Source organism: Haemorhous mexicanus, chromosome 22 (assembly GCF_027477595.1).
Source record: "Haemorhous mexicanus isolate bHaeMex1 chromosome 22, bHaeMex1.pri, whole genome shotgun sequence".
Taxonomy (NCBI): Eukaryota; Metazoa; Chordata; class Aves; order Passeriformes; family Fringillidae; genus Haemorhous; species Haemorhous mexicanus.
In genome coordinates this window covers 259429-276961 of record NC_082362.1, presented here as the reverse complement: position 1 = coordinate 276961, position 17533 = coordinate 259429, and the positions used below count along the sequence as shown (strand labels likewise).

General features: G+C 43.3%; 1 protein-coding gene across 4 annotated transcripts in view; it reads right to left on the bottom strand.

The window, feature by feature from the left end:
* The window catches only part of BAZ1B (bromodomain adjacent to zinc finger domain 1B), a 44779-nt gene that overhangs the window by 16382 nt on the left and 10864 nt on the right, over nucleotides 1-17533 (bottom strand). For all 4 annotated transcript variants that reach the window (XM_059865884.1, XM_059865886.1, XM_059865883.1 and 1 more), the window contains exons 5-12: nucleotides 15026-15147; nucleotides 14029-14226; nucleotides 11196-12891; nucleotides 9528-9666; nucleotides 8909-9039; nucleotides 7464-7575; nucleotides 910-1008; nucleotides 312-489 (exon numbers count right to left, since the gene is read on the bottom strand). In XM_059865884.1, the coding sequence (XP_059721867.1) occupies nucleotides 312-489; nucleotides 910-1008; nucleotides 7464-7575; nucleotides 8909-9039; nucleotides 9528-9666; nucleotides 11196-12891; nucleotides 14029-14226; nucleotides 15026-15147 (2675 nt within the window). The remainder of the gene's footprint in view (nucleotides 1-311; nucleotides 490-909; nucleotides 1009-7463; nucleotides 7576-8908; nucleotides 9040-9527; nucleotides 9667-11195; nucleotides 12892-14028; nucleotides 14227-15025; nucleotides 15148-17533) is intronic.

Here is a 17533-nt window from a genome sequence, read left to right as displayed (position 1 = left end):
TTGCTGCTATCTCAACAAGACATGCTGGCTTTGATATAGAAGATAAAAATCAGCTATGGAATTCTGCTCCATAAAGAAGCCTGTCATGAGAATATGGAAACAGGACAATTGAACAGGACACTCCGCTCCAACATTACGACCTGCCTACACCTCAAGCCATCAGCTGCGTGATCTTGAAATAATTATTTAAAGGACAAACAAGAAAACTGATTTCCTGCTCCTCTCGTCTGAGAAGAACAAAATTATGAAGACCTTCCACAGAAATTATCATCTCACACTTGTCTTGTTCAGTATTTTGCCTGTTCACTCACTTTTGCTTCATATTCTGGTGTCACATCAACATATCCCAGGCCTCCCTTCTGCAGCCGCGTTGCAACCTCAATCAGATCACTCCGGAGGTAGTTCAGCAGTTCCTGGTTGCCATCACAAGATTTGAGGCCCAAGTTCTGTTTCCGAGCCAAATGGATGGAATGTGTGATGTCCTGATACCTGGAAAATCAAACCCAACCTTTGAGTACAGGCGGAGCACTGCCCTGGGAGCTGGGCAGGCTCTGGGACAACAGTCTTCATTGAGAGCTACGAGCTCCACCAGTGCAGAATGTTCTTTGAAAGACACATGAAAGCACGTTGGCAGTTCTGGCTCAGAGCAACCAGTACTGCCTTTGTTCCTGGTTTCACAAGGAGGAATTTAAAGACTGGCAGAACTTCCTCACTGCTCAGAGTATTATTTATCAAGAATCTGCCCAAGAAAACCAGCAATTGCTCAACCTGAATGTCCTCCCCTCTTCAACATAGGAATAATCAAAGCCCAGCCTGGGATGCTGCCCCAGGAATGGCAAGGATTGCTGTGCCAAGGACATGCTCTGACTTGGAAAATGCACACATAAGAAAAGCAAAGAGCAGGCTCACTTTTTCTCCAAGCGCTCCTTGAGCTGGCTCTCCCTTACTCCTTGGGGGTGCAGGCAATCCAGCAGCTCATCCAAATCCTTCTGACTGTCACAGAGAAACCTGAAAGATAAAAAATTTGCACCTAGACCACCTAGGATATCTCTGTGATGATACAATTTCTTCTAAATAATTCCCAAGGATCAGCAGGTAGGGATAAGAGGTAACCTATATCCTGATGCCATGAAGCAAGGTGAAAAACTCTTCCAGGAGTGCTAGTAGAAGAATTCTGACTCAGGTTGGCTTCGTTTCAAGGTCCCCAAACGAAGCAAATGCCAAGGTAAGAAAAACAGAATCAAAATAAACACAAAACTGGTTTATAGATGTATTTTCCCTATTAAGTTTATTAAAACATTGACATTTGAATTTAGTTGTCTATCCCAGGGATTCCATTCAATACTCTGCAGTTAATTTAAGTGATCTGAATGTTGTTTTAGATGTACTAGAAAAGACTAACACACTATGCACTGACAGCAGGGCAATTTGATAATATTTTCTTTCATTTAACAGAAGTCCCCAGATTAAAAAGGAGATGTCCTGGCTGATCCCACAACTTCTGCTCCTAGAGCTGTGTGCCTGTGCAGGCTCTGTCTCTGCAAGTGCCTAAGTAGTTCTCCTCTCTAAGCTAAGCTTGCTCAAACTTGAAAGCCCAAGTGCAGAATCTGAAAACCATATTGATTAGCTTGAAACCTTCTTGCTCAGGAATTCTTGAGGACAGAGATGGCCATCAGCAGTTAGTCCAATCTAAAAGGGGAACTACTTTTACAGAGTTCTCTAAATCAAGATATTCTTCAATTCCAAAGTACAATCATGTTTGCATGCTGGGCTGTACATTTAAATGAGATTTAAGACAACCTGAAATTCTGCACTTTCCTTCTTTTCTTTCCAATTCTATTCCAGGAAACCATGGAGACTCTTCATGTCATGGGATGTGGATTCAACTCAAGCTTCAGAGGTCATTTATAGAAAATATGACTAATTCCCTATCTTCAGTTAAGGGATTGCTCATTAGAAGAGGGAAGACAGGAAACAGGAGGATCAGCCTTATTTGGAAACAACTGCAAAGGACCACTCTGTGATCCTTACCAGAAGATTACAGATCTAATCTTTCTTCTTGGGCACAAGCTCAGATGAGCCAAGTAACAACTAGAGAAAGATATAATTGTGGCTCTTCTTGGAATAACAGTCTCCACAATGCTTATTTTTCTGGCAGAAATACATACTAAATACCATATCGGAAACTATTTCGCAATTCTGTGTATGGTCCTACTAGGGCAATAGCCTCACAATTTGCATTCAGCTAGGAAATTCTTTACTCTAATAGAACATAGGATTGTTCAACAATGGAAGCAGGATGTCTTTAAGCCAGTCATCTTCAGTACATCTGACCCTGTGGAGCATCCTCAACTCTGCACCCTGAGATCAAAACCTTTGGGCACCACTACTCTCTGCACCTCTCCCTGTGGAATAGGACAGAGCAGCCTCAGATACCCTTCACCCACTAGAATCTGTCACCATCTGGGAATGGCATAAACCACACGCCAAACCAATAGCTCTACAGATACCCAGAATATTTCCCAGGCACCTTGAGATGGGTTGCCCAGATCATGATAAAACGACATCAGACATTACTGGTGATATACGATGGAATCCAGCTAGACAAATATTCAAAATGACAATGCTTGAGCTTTCCCTGCTTTCTCCCATGGAAACAAATTAAAGGGGGGAAGTCACCGCACTGCTTTGTCACACTGTAAAAAGGAAAGGGCTCTGGAAACAGTCATCGTGTAGGGTTTCTATTCTCCAGTATTTTGGGGGAAGACAACACAGGCTGCTGAGCAGCTGCAGAAAACAGCTCCAACCCTTTTAAGAAAGCCAGAGTTAAGCCCTGGTACAATTTTGTTCCTGTCCTGCTGAAAAGAACATGGGACAGAGAAGGAAGAACATCTGCAACAAGTACTTAAATCTTCGCAGTTCACCCTGAGAGTAAGAACTGGGATTTCTGGGACAGGGAACTGATCTACTTAAGCCTGAACTCAAGCCTGAACCTAAGCCTGATCTGCAAAATACAAACATATCGGAAACATCATGTTAGTTTGATTAGTGACCCCTTTCTGCTCTGTGCAGGCATAGCTCCTGCTTCCCAAACTAGCTCCAGGCATGCCCTGCCTGTAGGAATTACCTGCACATCCAACTGGAGCGCAACCACTTCCAGGCCAGGAACACTGACATGGTAAGACAGGGCTGGCATTTTAAATGGGGAAGGCAAAAGTGAGTCTTGCAGAGGGGGATGGTAAGACAGTTGCTGCCCTTCATGTTGCCTCGTGGAGGTTAATCACACACTCCACAGGGATGGGAAAGATCCCTTTGGGAAAGTCAAGACCAGTGGGGGTCTTCAAATTTATATACAAGGGGGAAATCCTGACTGATGTCAGGGCTTCCTGCATTCACAAACAGCCTAGATTCTCTCCTGACATTTCTGGCAGCACAAGCCAACAGACTGGTCAGCAGCCAGAACAGAAGGCACAAATGACACAAGCATCAAAGTCAAAAGGAGCTCTCAGTATTCACTCAAGCTGAATATTCCTACCTGTTTTTAGGCTACAGGATGCAAGGGACACAGAAACGTCTAAAACTTGGTGTAAGAAAAATTGAGAGGACAACAGACCAGTACCTGCTTTGGAGGGTTGGTGGAAACAGGAGAACTCCATTTGTAGAATACAGGCAAGAGAAGGGAGTCTGTCAGCACCCACTCATGGTTAACTCAAATTGTCTGCTGAGGGGACCCACCATACCATGCTGAATTCCTAACAGATGAAGAACAACGGCAGTTACTCTGCAGAGATGCCACTGTTTCCAAAATTCAACCCCTCTCTGACCAGGATGAGCAAGAAGTCTCCTGCATGCTAATATCCTGCCAAGGCTGTGATTCCCCCATGGTTCTCGCAGGAAAGATCAGGAAGTACACAGCTCACAAGCACTATGGTATGGACAGAGACTTCTTCAGAGCCTATGTGCCCAGAACAAGGAGATTTTTTAATAAGGATCAACATCTGTGCAAGTGGAGCACAAGGTGAACAGAGAGAGTGGTCCATCTGTCTGAAGAAGACAGAAGTAATCAAGTGTTTATGGTGTTGCACTTTTAGCAGCACCGAACTAATACCTGAACACTGGACACTCTTCTTTTTTTGCAACAAAGTACTGACAGCAGAACTACTTCTGTGAGATATTATTTATGTAACTCTTGATAGAAGTATAGATCTATTTCTTCCTTTACTAGTGCCCTACCAGCTACCATCCTCAAGGGGAAAAGGGGCAGGACTGTGAAAATACAACTAATCAGAGTTAATGTTTAATTTCACAGCCTCATCACTCTAAAGGATAAAAGGGTAAATCTAAAGATGCTCTATGTGCACTCCAAGCCTACTCAAACCCATGTCCCACATACCACTAGAAAAAGAGACAAAGAGCACAACTTAAAGCAGAACACAAAGAAATGCAACTTCCTATGCACATGCCAAAATTACAACATAGCTGGACAAGTCCTTGTATCCAAACAACAGAGATATCCAAGGACTTCAGTGGGAGCTTGGGACTCCTCATGGTGTCCAAGGATAATGTGCAAAAAGCAGCCAAGGAGAAGACTCTTCCATAATCATTTATGCTCAGAGCAGTCCTTGAGATCAATGGCAATGGCCCCAAAGGAAAATACAGGAATAGGAATATGGATTTCCTCAGAGAAAAGTTCCAGTTCCTGGGTATCGCCTGAAGTAACAGCTCCCAGCCTGTCACTTGGCTTTCTGTGGATGCTTATAATATGTAAGTGGTGGCAGGTGTCAGATAGGTACTTAGCAAACAAACCCTAAGGAGCTCCAGATCTTTAAGGAAAAGCCTTTCAGCTGAGAGACCTTATTGCTTAGCTGCAGGCATGGCTTTGGATGCCCTATCACTCAAGGAGAGGCAGTCAGCACTCAATTAGAAGGGGTTATGTGTCCTTTGAGAAGCTGCCTCTGTAGCCCTGCTCAAGGCCCGTGCCTGGCTCAGATCTTCCACCTGCACTGCTGCCCCTGCTGGGCAGAACGGTGCACATGGTCACGAGACTCATGTAAAAAACCAGCAAATGCTGTGACTGTCAGCACTTAAAAGGCCTTCCTAGCAGGGACAAGAAAGAACAGAAATTAAGGACACTATGGTATAACAGCCAGGCCAAAAAACCCCCCAACACAGCTCAATGTCTGATGTCTGAGTGGCCAAAAGGCAGAGCAGGTATGCAGCGACAGTTCTTCAACCTACCCCTCCAGACTGCAGCATCTGCTGGTTTGAGGACTCCTCTGTGTGCCAGTACAATTACCTTTGCACTTCCTACTCCTCAATGAACTTCTCTCTCAGCAATTTGTCCACTGGTACTTTGAACAGGTGCAATTCACAGATCCACAGCAGCTGGTAGCAGCCAGTTGTATACCTCAGCTGCAGCACTTTCCTCTCTATTTCAAAACAGCCATTTGCTACTTTTATTTCCTGATCCCTCTTTTCTCTATCAAAGAAAACCTCTTTAGGAGACTTCCCCAGTTTCCTCTAGCATTACTCTACATCTCCCTGCTGAATGAACAAGTTTAGAGTGTTTCTGTTATTTATTTGGTATTTCTTAGCCAATTATTCTCTCATGCAAAGAACTTCCCTCTTCTCTGAAGGCAGACCCTGTAACAATAGATTTTGTGAAGCAGGACTGCTCCCCAAGGGAAAAAGAAAATTGTTTTGCCCTTAGTCTGTACTTCACTTTATCATTCTTTTTATTTCTTTCACTGAGATTCACCACAGGTTTTAAGTAGGCTTTTTTACTTTTAACAGCTCCCTTATCCTGATGTGAACTCAAAATGTTTTGTTATTGCTGCTACAGTTTTGTTTCCAACTTCCTCAATCCTTTTTCCAAAGGTAGGGGCAGCACTTGCTCTGACCATTTAGTAGGAAACTCTAAGGCAAATATTTTTGAAAGTGTTTTGGGCTTCTGGCTGTCACTTTAAGCTTTTTTTTTAAGAAGCTTCTTAATTCTTTTTGTTGCTTTCTTTTTAAAAGGAGAATACCACCCATTACGGTCACTCCATACAAAGCAGCTCTTAGTGACAGAATATAATTTAGCACTGAGTGTGTCCAGGACCTGGTTCCAAGAGCTACTCCTCCCAGGCTGTGACTGGTTACTCCACACAGCACTCCTGCCCCTGTCACCCCACTGATCTCCCTCAGAATGTTGTTGAGAGTTGCCAACCTGAATGAGCAGATCAAATACTGTGCTTTTTCAAGTTCAGCCTGGAGTCACAAAAGCTGAAAGAATTCTGTGTTAATTAACTCATCCAATTTGGCTCTATGTTGCACTCAGTGTTAACAAAGTGCTCTGTAAATTTAAGCTACTGTTTTCCTTATGGAATTGATTCTTCTCCTGGAACACACCTTGCCATCTCTGCTCAATAAAGATCAAGTGTTAGAGGAGGCAATAAGGAAGAGCAGAGGACTTCCCTGTGGATCACACTGCCTGTGCAGGACCCATTCCCTAGGAAAGCCCAACTGCCTGAATTTTGGCAAGATGCGCAAAGGCCCAGGGGTAACAGGGTGGGGATTTGTCATGGGAGGATGGGGCAGTGAAGGAAAGCATAGGAAATCTGTGATATCCTATGACCTGCTGTCATGACTGATAAGCAGCAGGGCAATTCCAAGAGTCAGCACCCAATGCTGGCGGTTCAGATAAATCAAGATACTCACAACTTCAGTCTCTTTTACAGTTCCTGGTGGGGAAGCAGGTACATGTTTAGTAAAGTAGTTCTGACTGGCAACTATTCTTTGGAGATGAGTTCAGCTCTATTTATCAAAGACCAAGCAACCCCACTCTGTGTGTCAGCAACGGAACTGTGTGGGACAGACACTGCTAAGAGGGGAGCTGCAGGAGCACATACTTTGTGACAGTTATCCTCAGGATTACCTAAAAAATACACAATGCTACACAGCAGTTAACAGGTGAAGCTTAGCCAGGGTCTTCTGGCATGGGGACAACTGATGAGCACTCCTTACCACACAGAGCAACATTCAACACAGGAGAATTTCTTTAAGGACATTGATAGGGCCGATTACTAGAGCAGGTTACAATCAACCATGCTCAAAGGTAGATTTGATTCACTTAGAAGACACTGCTTGGCATTGGGAAGCATTAAAGGGATAAGAGGCTGTCAACATGGAAGAATAAAATATTTAAAAAGCAATACATCAAAGAAGCATTTTAAAAGCTTAATTTATACTGCCTTTGTATGATTGATTACGTTGAATGATGGTTCCACTGGCTCTTGGACTGGCTACCCTTTTAGCAGGGTAGTAATAATATCAGCAACAGAGGTTTGTGGAGCTGCTGAACCAACCCAACTGCTCAACACTGAAAGAGGAATAGGTTTGTAGCAGGTTTAGTAAAAGAAATCTGTCTAGATTTCTTGACCTTTATACTTTGAGTACTTTGCAGCCATAGAAGTATGTGTTACCATAAGTTCTGGCCCTGCTTGGGAGCGGTGGTCTCAGCAGGCAGGTCTGTAGTGGGCATGGAGCGGTGCAGCTTGTTTCCTCGGCCGTCACTGCCTGTGCTCTTCCGCTTCTCTGCAAAAGAAAAGCACAGGCTCAGGTAGATTCCTGAGCAGCATTCCTACTGTTCCAAATACATAAAACTAGTTTTGCTTTTTAGATGTATACTGACAAAGCACTTTGAAAACCAAAGGAAGCCTAAGCAGCATTTTTATTTCTGAGCATCTCAGAAAACACTCTGGCATGAATTTAAATCTTTGCTCATTCAGGCCTTCGATTGTTAAGTTTCCAAAGGTATGTGCTGAAATCCTGCCCACTGGCTGCAGCAGCAGCTGAGAGATGAAAACAGCTGGAAGCAAAGAGCTGATCAGGAACACAGCTGGTCAGTATTTGAAACAGTTCTTTTAAGAAAATATACCCACAGAGGAGCTTGGAATGATACACCTCCAACTCAGTCAGTCTTGAAGACACAGGTGTCTGTAAAGTTACACCTGGATAAGGATCTCATTGTAGGTTTGCCCTGTTCTATTCCACTAAACAGGAACTAGGCCACCTAAACAGGTGGTCTAGTTTGCCCCTTGTCTAAGACAATCCTACCAGGTGAGGGCTTGGATCTAACTCCATAAGCTCTCCCATGCAGGACTGCCATAGAGGGAGTCAGTGCCAGAATGTGATGTTCCAAAAGCAAGAAATGATCATGACTGGAACTCAGTTGAGTCAGATTATTGCAGTATCTTCTGTCCCAAGAACTACTTCCACACAGAAATGTTAACGTTTCCTTCTGTACAGATAGATTTTTGTGCCTGTTCAAGCTTACAAGGCTCCAGGACACAGGCTCCTAGTCAGACAGGCAAAATCACAAAGCACTAGAAGTTCAGCAAGTCCCTTGCATCTCACCTGCACATTCAGCAAAGGTGAAGAGAAGGCTGAGAGGAAGTGCATGAGGGATGTTCGCCAAAACAATCTGAATCAGCGAAGCCGTGCGTATCTAACAGACTGCCCTGCTTGTTACTATTCCACAGGCTGATCTAGGAGTCTCGGCACCAGCGGAATATCAGCACTGTGATAGACATCCTCACTCTGCAGCACAAGTAACTAATTGTGCAAGGGTCTGACACGCTGCAACTCAGCAGGGTCAGAGTGAACCAGAGGGATGATACCAACTGACATCAACCTTACTACTTGAAGGAGAGGAGACTGTCCTTAGGAGGAACACTGCAGTCAAGTCTCCAAACCTGCAGCAGCAGAATGGAAATATCACCAGCACCTTCTTTGTGCAGGCTTCTAGAGTTAAAAGGAGGCTTAAATCAGAGTATCCCCATGAAAACACTCAGACTAGACAGTTCTTTCACACTCATGACTCCATTTGAATAGTCAGAGCAGAGGAAATACCCTCAAAAGACTGTACCTCCAGGGTTGTAGTCCTTCTTCGAATCTTCCTTTTTCTGATGGGGAAGGGTAAATCTGTAGTCTATACAGTCATGTACCCAGCCTTTCTCAATAAACAAACCAGGAACCTCATCTGAAAACAGCCAGTATCTGCAAGAAATATGTGTTATTAGGTACCCGTCTCCTTTTCTGGCTAGTTAAACACACACACACACACACACACACACACTTTCAGTTGCATTGAGGGTAGAAGCATCTGTGTGCTCATCTCACTAAAAGCTTAATGCATGCATATCTTTTTGTTAGCCCAGCTGAGAAACAGGGAAAGCTTAGCTTAGAATCCATTCCAAGAGCATGCCTATACAACAACCATGAAAAAAAAAAGAAAAGATGGTAACAAGGTTCCTGAGCACCCAATGCCAGCACTTGAACCTCCACTGGTCCTGACCTCCATGGGAAGGCGTCAAAAAGCGGGGCACGTAACCAGCCACTACACTTCATATACACAAATACTTTCCCCTTCTCTCTCCTCTGCAACTCCATACACCCTCCCTATCAATCCCTTCCTGGGGGATGGTATCTGACATAGCCCCTCTCTCAGGACAGAGGTGGAAGTTCATGGTCATTTCCTTTCCCACCTGTTGTGATTCCTGTCAGTGCCAATTGGGGTCCTGCGCATCACCAGTTTGGCTTTGGCAATTCCATCCTGGAAAGTTTTCTCAGCAGCAGCTTTATGCCTCCGGATTCTTTCTTCCTCTGCTTCTTTCTCCATCCTCACTGTTAGAATCACCAAAGAGCAGCATTAGATTTCCTTTTTTGTACCCAGACATCAACATTGTATTTTACTATACCATGGGAGTAAAAAAAGCAATTTTATTGGGGATTTTAATACACATTCTTTACAACCATACACTCTTCCATTTACTTTCTGTCCAACATTCTAAAAAAAAAAAAAAAAAAATACCAAAACAACCCATACAGATATATATAGAAACAGTAGTCAAGGTGTAAAAACGGACAGGGCTGAAGAAACCCTGGATAAAAACCATCCTATCACAGAATCAAGGAATGGTTTGGGTTGGAAGACATCTTAAAAATCATCTTTTTCCAATCCTGCCATGGTCAGGGACAGCTTCCACTAGACCAGGTTGCTCTAATCCCTGTCTAGCCTGGCATTGGACACTTTCAAGGACAGGGCAGCCACAGCTCCTCTGGGCTACCCTGTGCCAGGCTAGGATGGATGGGACTTGGGGCAACCTGGTCTACTGGAAGGTGTCCTTGCCCATGAAGAGGGGGTGGACCATGATCAACTTTTAGGTCCTCTCCAATCCAAACCATTCTGTGATTCTTGGTCTCCCAGAACAGATACCCCACATTCCAGCTAAGGAGCAAAAGCCAGGCTATATGAGGGATGCTTATCCCTCACTTGTTTTAGAAGGAAAATAACAACCTAGATGAGCTACACGGCGAACTTCCGGCCTCCCAGCATCCACATTTACAACCAATAAAACCCCTACACTGTAATTCCGAAGTGTTCTCTCTTTACACCTATACCCCTCAAGCAGCACTACTTACACAGAGACAAGGTCTGGTGTCGCAGCTTGTGATTTAGAGACATTTGAGTGGACAGTTTATATTTAAACAGCTCCATAACTAATTCATTAAAGTGAGAAACACTAAACTGAGATTTATTGCCAAAATCCAGATATGAGAGAAGGACTGTTGGCAACAACCCGGCCATGGGAACAGCAGCAGGGCCAGCAGCAGCAGTAGGAATTGATTTTAGGCAGGAAATATCTCCTCTGTACCCAAGAACCAGATGATGTTTGGACATAAGACAAATTTTTGGTTATTTTCTGTTCCCAAAACAGATACTGTGTTGTCCAACCTCTCTAGGCCTGCCATAATTAGAAAGGTACTGATCTAAAGACACACACAAATAAAAAACTAGAAGCAGGTATTGTTTTTTCTTAAATTTACAAAGTTTATGCTGCCACAGGAAGCACAAGAGATGAATTATAAATCTCCAGTGAGCAAATCCCTTAAATTCCATACAGCCATCTCTATTTGTAGAATCCAGACAGTAAATCACAAAAGAAGAGGTCACTTGGGTTTATACCATGGTAGGTATAATGGTGCTGGAGCTTCAGTGCTCTATTATGTGATTCTGAGATCTATATTCTTAAGTTTTATTTAGGTTTCATTCAGAGGCATTCAGACAATGCTTCTGAAAACAGGCTGTCATTTTTGCCATGAAGTTATTCCACAATACACAAACACTCTACTCGCTAGGTAATTTTTCTTACCTCTCATTTGTATTTCTTGTTGCTCCCTCTCTTTCTTGGCTTGAATGGCAAGAAGGCGCCTGCTCTTCACAGCACTGATCATATCATCGGCTTCAATTTCCACCCGGTGCTCTATTTTCATAATTTCGTGTTTTTTCTTTTCATTTCTTCCCATCATATGCTCTTCTTTCCCATTCTCCTTGGTTTTAGCCACCATTTCTTTTCGCTTCTGTTTCTCTGCCCTCTTCTTGTCATTCTCCTCCTTCAGGACAGCCAGGCGCTCTTTCCACAGCTCAGCTGAGGCCTGCTGCTTGGCCTCCACATGGTCCTGCACTGAGTACGTCATTAGGATCCGGTGACACAGCGCTCCAAGGATCCGCAATTTCTCTTCAGGAGTCAGCTCAAAGAACTCTGATGTCTCCAGTTTCTCCAAAAACTCATCCTGTACCTCATTATCCTCGAAAGCTGCTGAATCCTTACTTTCATCTACATTATCTGAGACCTCGCTTTCCTCTTGCACATCTGACTTTCGCAGGCACAGGCGAACCAACTCTGAAGCGGAATGCAGAGTAAGAGGGATTTCAGAAAGTTTCATTCCCAGCTCAGCATAATCCTCAGCAATTTCATCCTGCAGCAGGGTCTGCAAGAGGATGACCAGTACTCTGTTCAAGTACAGGAAGCCTCCTTTTTCTGCACAAAGGGCTTCCATCAGGGACACTGCTGTGATGGGATACTGAGCATCTGGCATCAATAACCCTGAGTAACAGCTCAGGAACTCCACCACCATGGCTACATCCCCAAAAAGTGTGTTAGGAAGTCCCTCTGGAGTATCAACCAGTTTAAAAGTAGGCAATGTCTTCCCTTTCAGATCTTGGTCCTCAAATCTCCTCTGTTTTTCCAGTTTTTCCTTCATCTCCTTCTCCTTCCGCTCCTTTGCTCTTTCCTTCAGTTTCTCTTTCAGCTTTTCCCTTTTCTTCTTCATGTACTCCTTCCGCTGTTCCTCAGTCATGGTGGCCCATCTCTTCCTGTGTTCCAGGAGCTCATAGCGTTTTTGTACCAAACCCCGCAAATCCTCAGGGAGACGGGCACGGTCCTCATTGGAAAGCAGCCGAGCTGTTTTAGAGATGATGCAGGACAGAGCACTTTTTTTGTCTTCCCGGTCTTTGTTTTCTTTGTAATAGGCAATGAGATGGAGCGCTGCAGGAGGCAGATGTTTCTGGGGTTTCCGGGAAGATCCAGGGGTGCCTCCAGAATTCCTGGGAGCCCTGGACACCTTACTGGTACCTTTAGCCATGTCCAGAAGTGTCATTTGTTTCATTTTCATCTTGGGGGTCTTCAAACCTTTCCTGGGAGACTTTGCCTTCCCCGATGACTTCTGCCCATTCAGAACCCTTTTGCCTCTTTGTTTTTTGTCCAAGGATTTGTTGTTCCCCTTTCCTAGTCGGCTACTCTTTGGAATGTGAAAGTTAGAACCAAGTTTAGCAGGTGACACAATTTTCATTACCTCTTCCAGCCCCTCTTTAGGACAATTTGAGTTCTTAGAGTTTTTCACCTTCAGCGGAGAGCTAATTATAGATTTTTCCAAATGCACATGACACCACAGGGTTGGACTCAGTGGCTGTCCCAGTGAAGATCCGTCTGCTTTGGATTTCTTAGGAAGTTTTCTTTCAGGTGACCGAGAGCTCCTCCTCTTGGTTGAGGGATTGAGAGCCATATACTAAAATTAAAAGAAGAAAGATTTTGTATCAATATTGAAAGGTAAATAAAGTTAACTAGATCTCTTTCTGTCAATTATTTTTGCCCATTTAAAAATATTTTTTCCTAATGAAATTGCTCACTGCATTAAGGGTAACAGGCTTCTGCAATCATAATCAGAGTCAGAGAATGGCCTGGGTTTGGAGGGACCATAAAGATCATCTTGTTCCAACCCTGCCATAGGCATGGACACCTACTACTAGACCAGGCTGCTTCAAGGCCTGTTCAAGCTGGACTTGGACACTTCCAGGGATGAGGCAGCCACAGCTTCTCTAGGCAACCTGTGCCAGGGCCTCACCACCCCCACAGGGAAGAATTTTTTCCCCAATATTTAATTTAAACCTACTCTGTGTGAGTTTGAAGTCATAGCCCCTTGTCCTGAACAAATATTGATCTTCTAGTTTTATGACAACACTTGACAGTCTACGAAAAAGTGAGTTTACTGAATGAACAAAATAGTGCTTTCTACACCAGAAGATGGATTTTAAAACAGCACATTTCACAGTATAGCATTTAGCTGGTTAATATTATATTTGGCGGGTTAGCCCTAAGGGCTGGAAGAACCCATTCATGCTAAGTATGTATTCAGTACTAAATTTGTAGTACCTGCCATTGCTCAATGCAGCCCTGTACATGAACCAGGCCTCATGAAGTCACATGCATCCAGGTCTTGGGCCCAATACCTGACACAAAGACTGCAGCTCTCCCATTTCTCTTACACCAGGAAATCATGTCTTTACTTGTAGACAAGTAATGCAAACCATTGGAAAAATTAAAAGGCGGTTGCATCTCAAATTTTCAAAGCAGACCACTGTTCCAGATGTTCAAGCCATGCCACGTCTCAAAAGGTCAACCTTCAAAAGAGTAGGTTTTCCTGCTCTGCTTCTCTCTGGATTTAACAGATATGTGGAATTGGCACTTGGGGACATGGATTAGTGGTGGCCTCAGTGGTGCTGGGTAACAGTCAAGTTAGATGATCTTAGGGAGCTTTCAACCCTAATGATTTTGTGATTCTAAAACCCAACCAGCACACTGAGGTCTCTGCGAAGACTCAAGGAATGGGTGGCAAAGCAAAGCAGGTACTTTTAGGAATTCTTACCTTATGTGGGTCAAGCAAGAAGTCACTGAATTTACTGGGGAGAGAGTACTTCTTCACTAACTCATCCTCCACAACCCACGGGGCATTCTCACACGTGCCAGCACGTAGTGCATTGTGACGGATGAAGTACCTCAGGATCTCCTTGTTGGGAGGACGCTCTGTACGGACTAAGCTATCTGCTGGAACGTTGCTGATGATCTTGGAGATAAAAGACACACTGCTAATAATTAACTTCTAACCACATTATAAATACAGATCATGTGCCCATAAAGAACCAGGATCATTGTACTGCTTCATGTCCAAAAACTCTTTGCTCATTCAAAGCTGTCTTAGAAAGACCCAAACCAAACAGAATTTGCAGAACTGAGACATACAGAGATTGGCAGGAGAATCAGACAGCTAAAACAGTAGAAACCATGAGTTTATGATGCAGATTTTTTGCCAAAGCCCACTGTTTTATCTCTGGCCTTCCTGCAGCTCGTGCTTGCTACTGACTTTAAAGCTTTTACATATACATACTTGATTTTTTCCCTGAGACCAAAGAAGCATCTCTGCACAGGGTACTCTTTGATGTCAGCACTGCCTCACTTGTCAAATTACCAAAGAGCAGACAAAAAGCACAGACCAATGCTGCAGCTATCCAGAGCGTCCCAAAGCACTGCCACCTACAACTCAGAGCAGCTTGGTCAGGACAACAGCAACAACTGCCACTCATGATTTCACTGGTCCCATGAACTGCAAGACCACAGATGAGGCACTTAACAGCAACCACAATAAACCTTTGTGACTCAGTGTGTATGGTACCAAGTGTTTCCATGCACAAAATCTAATTACAGATAGAAACAGGCAGGCTGGTCAGCCTCAGAGACAACTGTCCTGCTTCCAATGCCATGATTCTGGCAGAAAAGTACTACATTGTGCTGTATAATCAATGGCAGTGATTAATTAAACTTGCATATTCATGTTATAATAGATAGGACTCAAGCAGACCACTCACCTTATCTTCATTTTTCAGTTTGACATCATATTTGTGTGGCAGGAATTTAGGTGGGACCCACTTCCTTTCTTCCTTCTTCAACGAAGTGGGAAGCTTTCGAGGAGACCTACGTGCTCGATCATCTGATAAAGAAGGTGAGACATGGTCTTACTATTACAGTTTTTAAAAAAAAAAAAAAAAAGTTAAAAAATCCAGACCACCACTGGACAGGGCATCCTACTTCTTGATATCTGTACAGTGTTTGGTTAAACTAGAACATTAGGAATATAACCCAAACTGGGTTTTAGAAATAGCCAGAAGATACAGGCCAGCTCTGAACTAAAGAGGTAACACCTATCTTCAAGGAGTACAAAGGACCATCTTCATTTAAACCAATCTCTCCGCAGACAGTAAGCTGCAACCACCTAAGCAAAGGCAGAAAATGTCTGGAAGATTTATGAAGGGGAGATATAACCCAACCAGTAAACCTGCTAAGGGAACTCCAACAGCCCTAGCTGCCTATGCCATGCCTTCTTTGAAAAAGTTCCATGGCAGGAATCACTGACTTGGTTTTGTCTTAAGAAAAGAAAGCAATCTCCAAATATTTTTGTGTTTGTAGCTACCACAGAATCATGGATAGTCTGAGATGGAAGGGGCTTTAAAGCTCATCTCATTCCACCCTCCCTTCACTAGGCCAGAGACACCTTCCACTAGACCAGCATGCTACAAGCCCTGCCCAACCTGGTCTTGGAACCAGGCAGCCACAGCTACTCTGGGCAACCTGTGCCAAGGGCTCACCACTCTCACAGGCAACAATTTCTTTCTAGGATTCAAAGAAAACAAAAAACAAGCATGAGGGATGAGGGTAATAATCTACCAAATATATGGAAAATAAAAGTAGATGTTAAACCTAAATAAAACTTAAGAATATAGATCTCAGAATCACATAATAGAGCACTGAAGATCCAGCACCATTATACCTAACATGGTATAAACCCAAGTGACCTCTTCTTTTGTGATTTACTGTCTAGATTCCACAAATAGGGATGGCTATATAGAATTCCATCAAACAGCACCTGGATATTTGGGTGAGGAAGAAGAAATTACTATCTATTCCATCCTGAAGTTAATTTAAAAAAAGCCAACATCATTTGTTGTTGCATTCTATTGTAATAGAACATACATTTATCCCTGGAAGAGTTCAAAGCCACATGGATGAAGCTCTTAGGAAAATGGTCTACTGGAAGATGTCCCTGTCCACAGCAGGGGAGTTGGAATGAGAGCATCTTTAAGGTCCGTTCCAACACAGCTGATTCTGTGTTTCTAAAGCACCCATATTGTGTTGTCTCCTGTATTCACTTTATTTCAGATTGTCCAGAGCAGTACAGGTTCCAAGTCCAGCTCAAGCTACAGAACCAGCCTTAAGCAGTTCACCATCAATTTTCAAGACAATCTAGCCTTTCCTTGCTCCTGCAGATTTTCCAGAGTTCATTCCCTAACCAACTAAAAATATAAAGTCACTTCAGACTACACAAATGATACAACAAAGCTGGTATCATGCCTTATTTTTAGCTTCTGAAGAACAGTAAACCCTTAAGCAGAGAGGCTGAAACTATCTATCTATCTTCCTCTGCCCCATTTCTCCTCCAACAAAACCAGCAAGTCTGACACAAGTATTAATAGAACTGCCAAAGTTTGCTCTGTCCTATCTTGTGCACACATGCACACACAGTTCCTCCATCACAGTTATAGAGAGCTTGTTTCTCCTTTCAGTTACTCACTCTAGTGTAGTGACTTCAACCCACATCAAGTGGCCACATGTGAACATTACTAGAAAGAAAAAGTCCAGGTAAGTGTCACTGGGAAACCCCAGCCTCTGTGGAAGCAACTCAACATTTCCTACTTCTGTAGTCTGCTGTGTAACCGTAAGAACTGCTACAATTATATTAACACGCTCTGGATAAATTTGTTTCAATGATGTTACTATAAGCCTATGTTCTAACTCAGAATATAAAAGTATTAGCAATAAAATAGCCTTTTAGTAACAGCATATGTACAAGGAAAATAAATTTAAAAATGCATGTTTACTGTTTAGGTTATGACTCTGCCAGCATCTTGAGCTGGGAAATGTTGAGGTTCATCTTTTCCAGGAAGGGGAGGACAGTCCCAGCTTCCAGAGGTGACTACATACAGGCCAGAACCAACTGAGTCAGGGACTGAAACATGAGCAGGAACCCTCATTCCTGCAGTATCTGATCTTAGAGTGCTGCACTGGTGATGCCCACAGCTGCTGGAACACCACACACTAATGCCCCAAGGATCATGGTAAATTTTTTTTAAACATCCAGATCCAAAACTGCTGCCATAAATTTGATCACTGAGCATTTTTGAAGTAAAAGGTACTTTTCATGCCTCTTATGTGGCATCTTAAGAGAATCATCACTCAATTAAAAAAATACATGTATAAATAAATAAAGCATAATTAGTCCCTCTCCAAGCACGACTCCTGCTTCCAATGATGTGTATAAG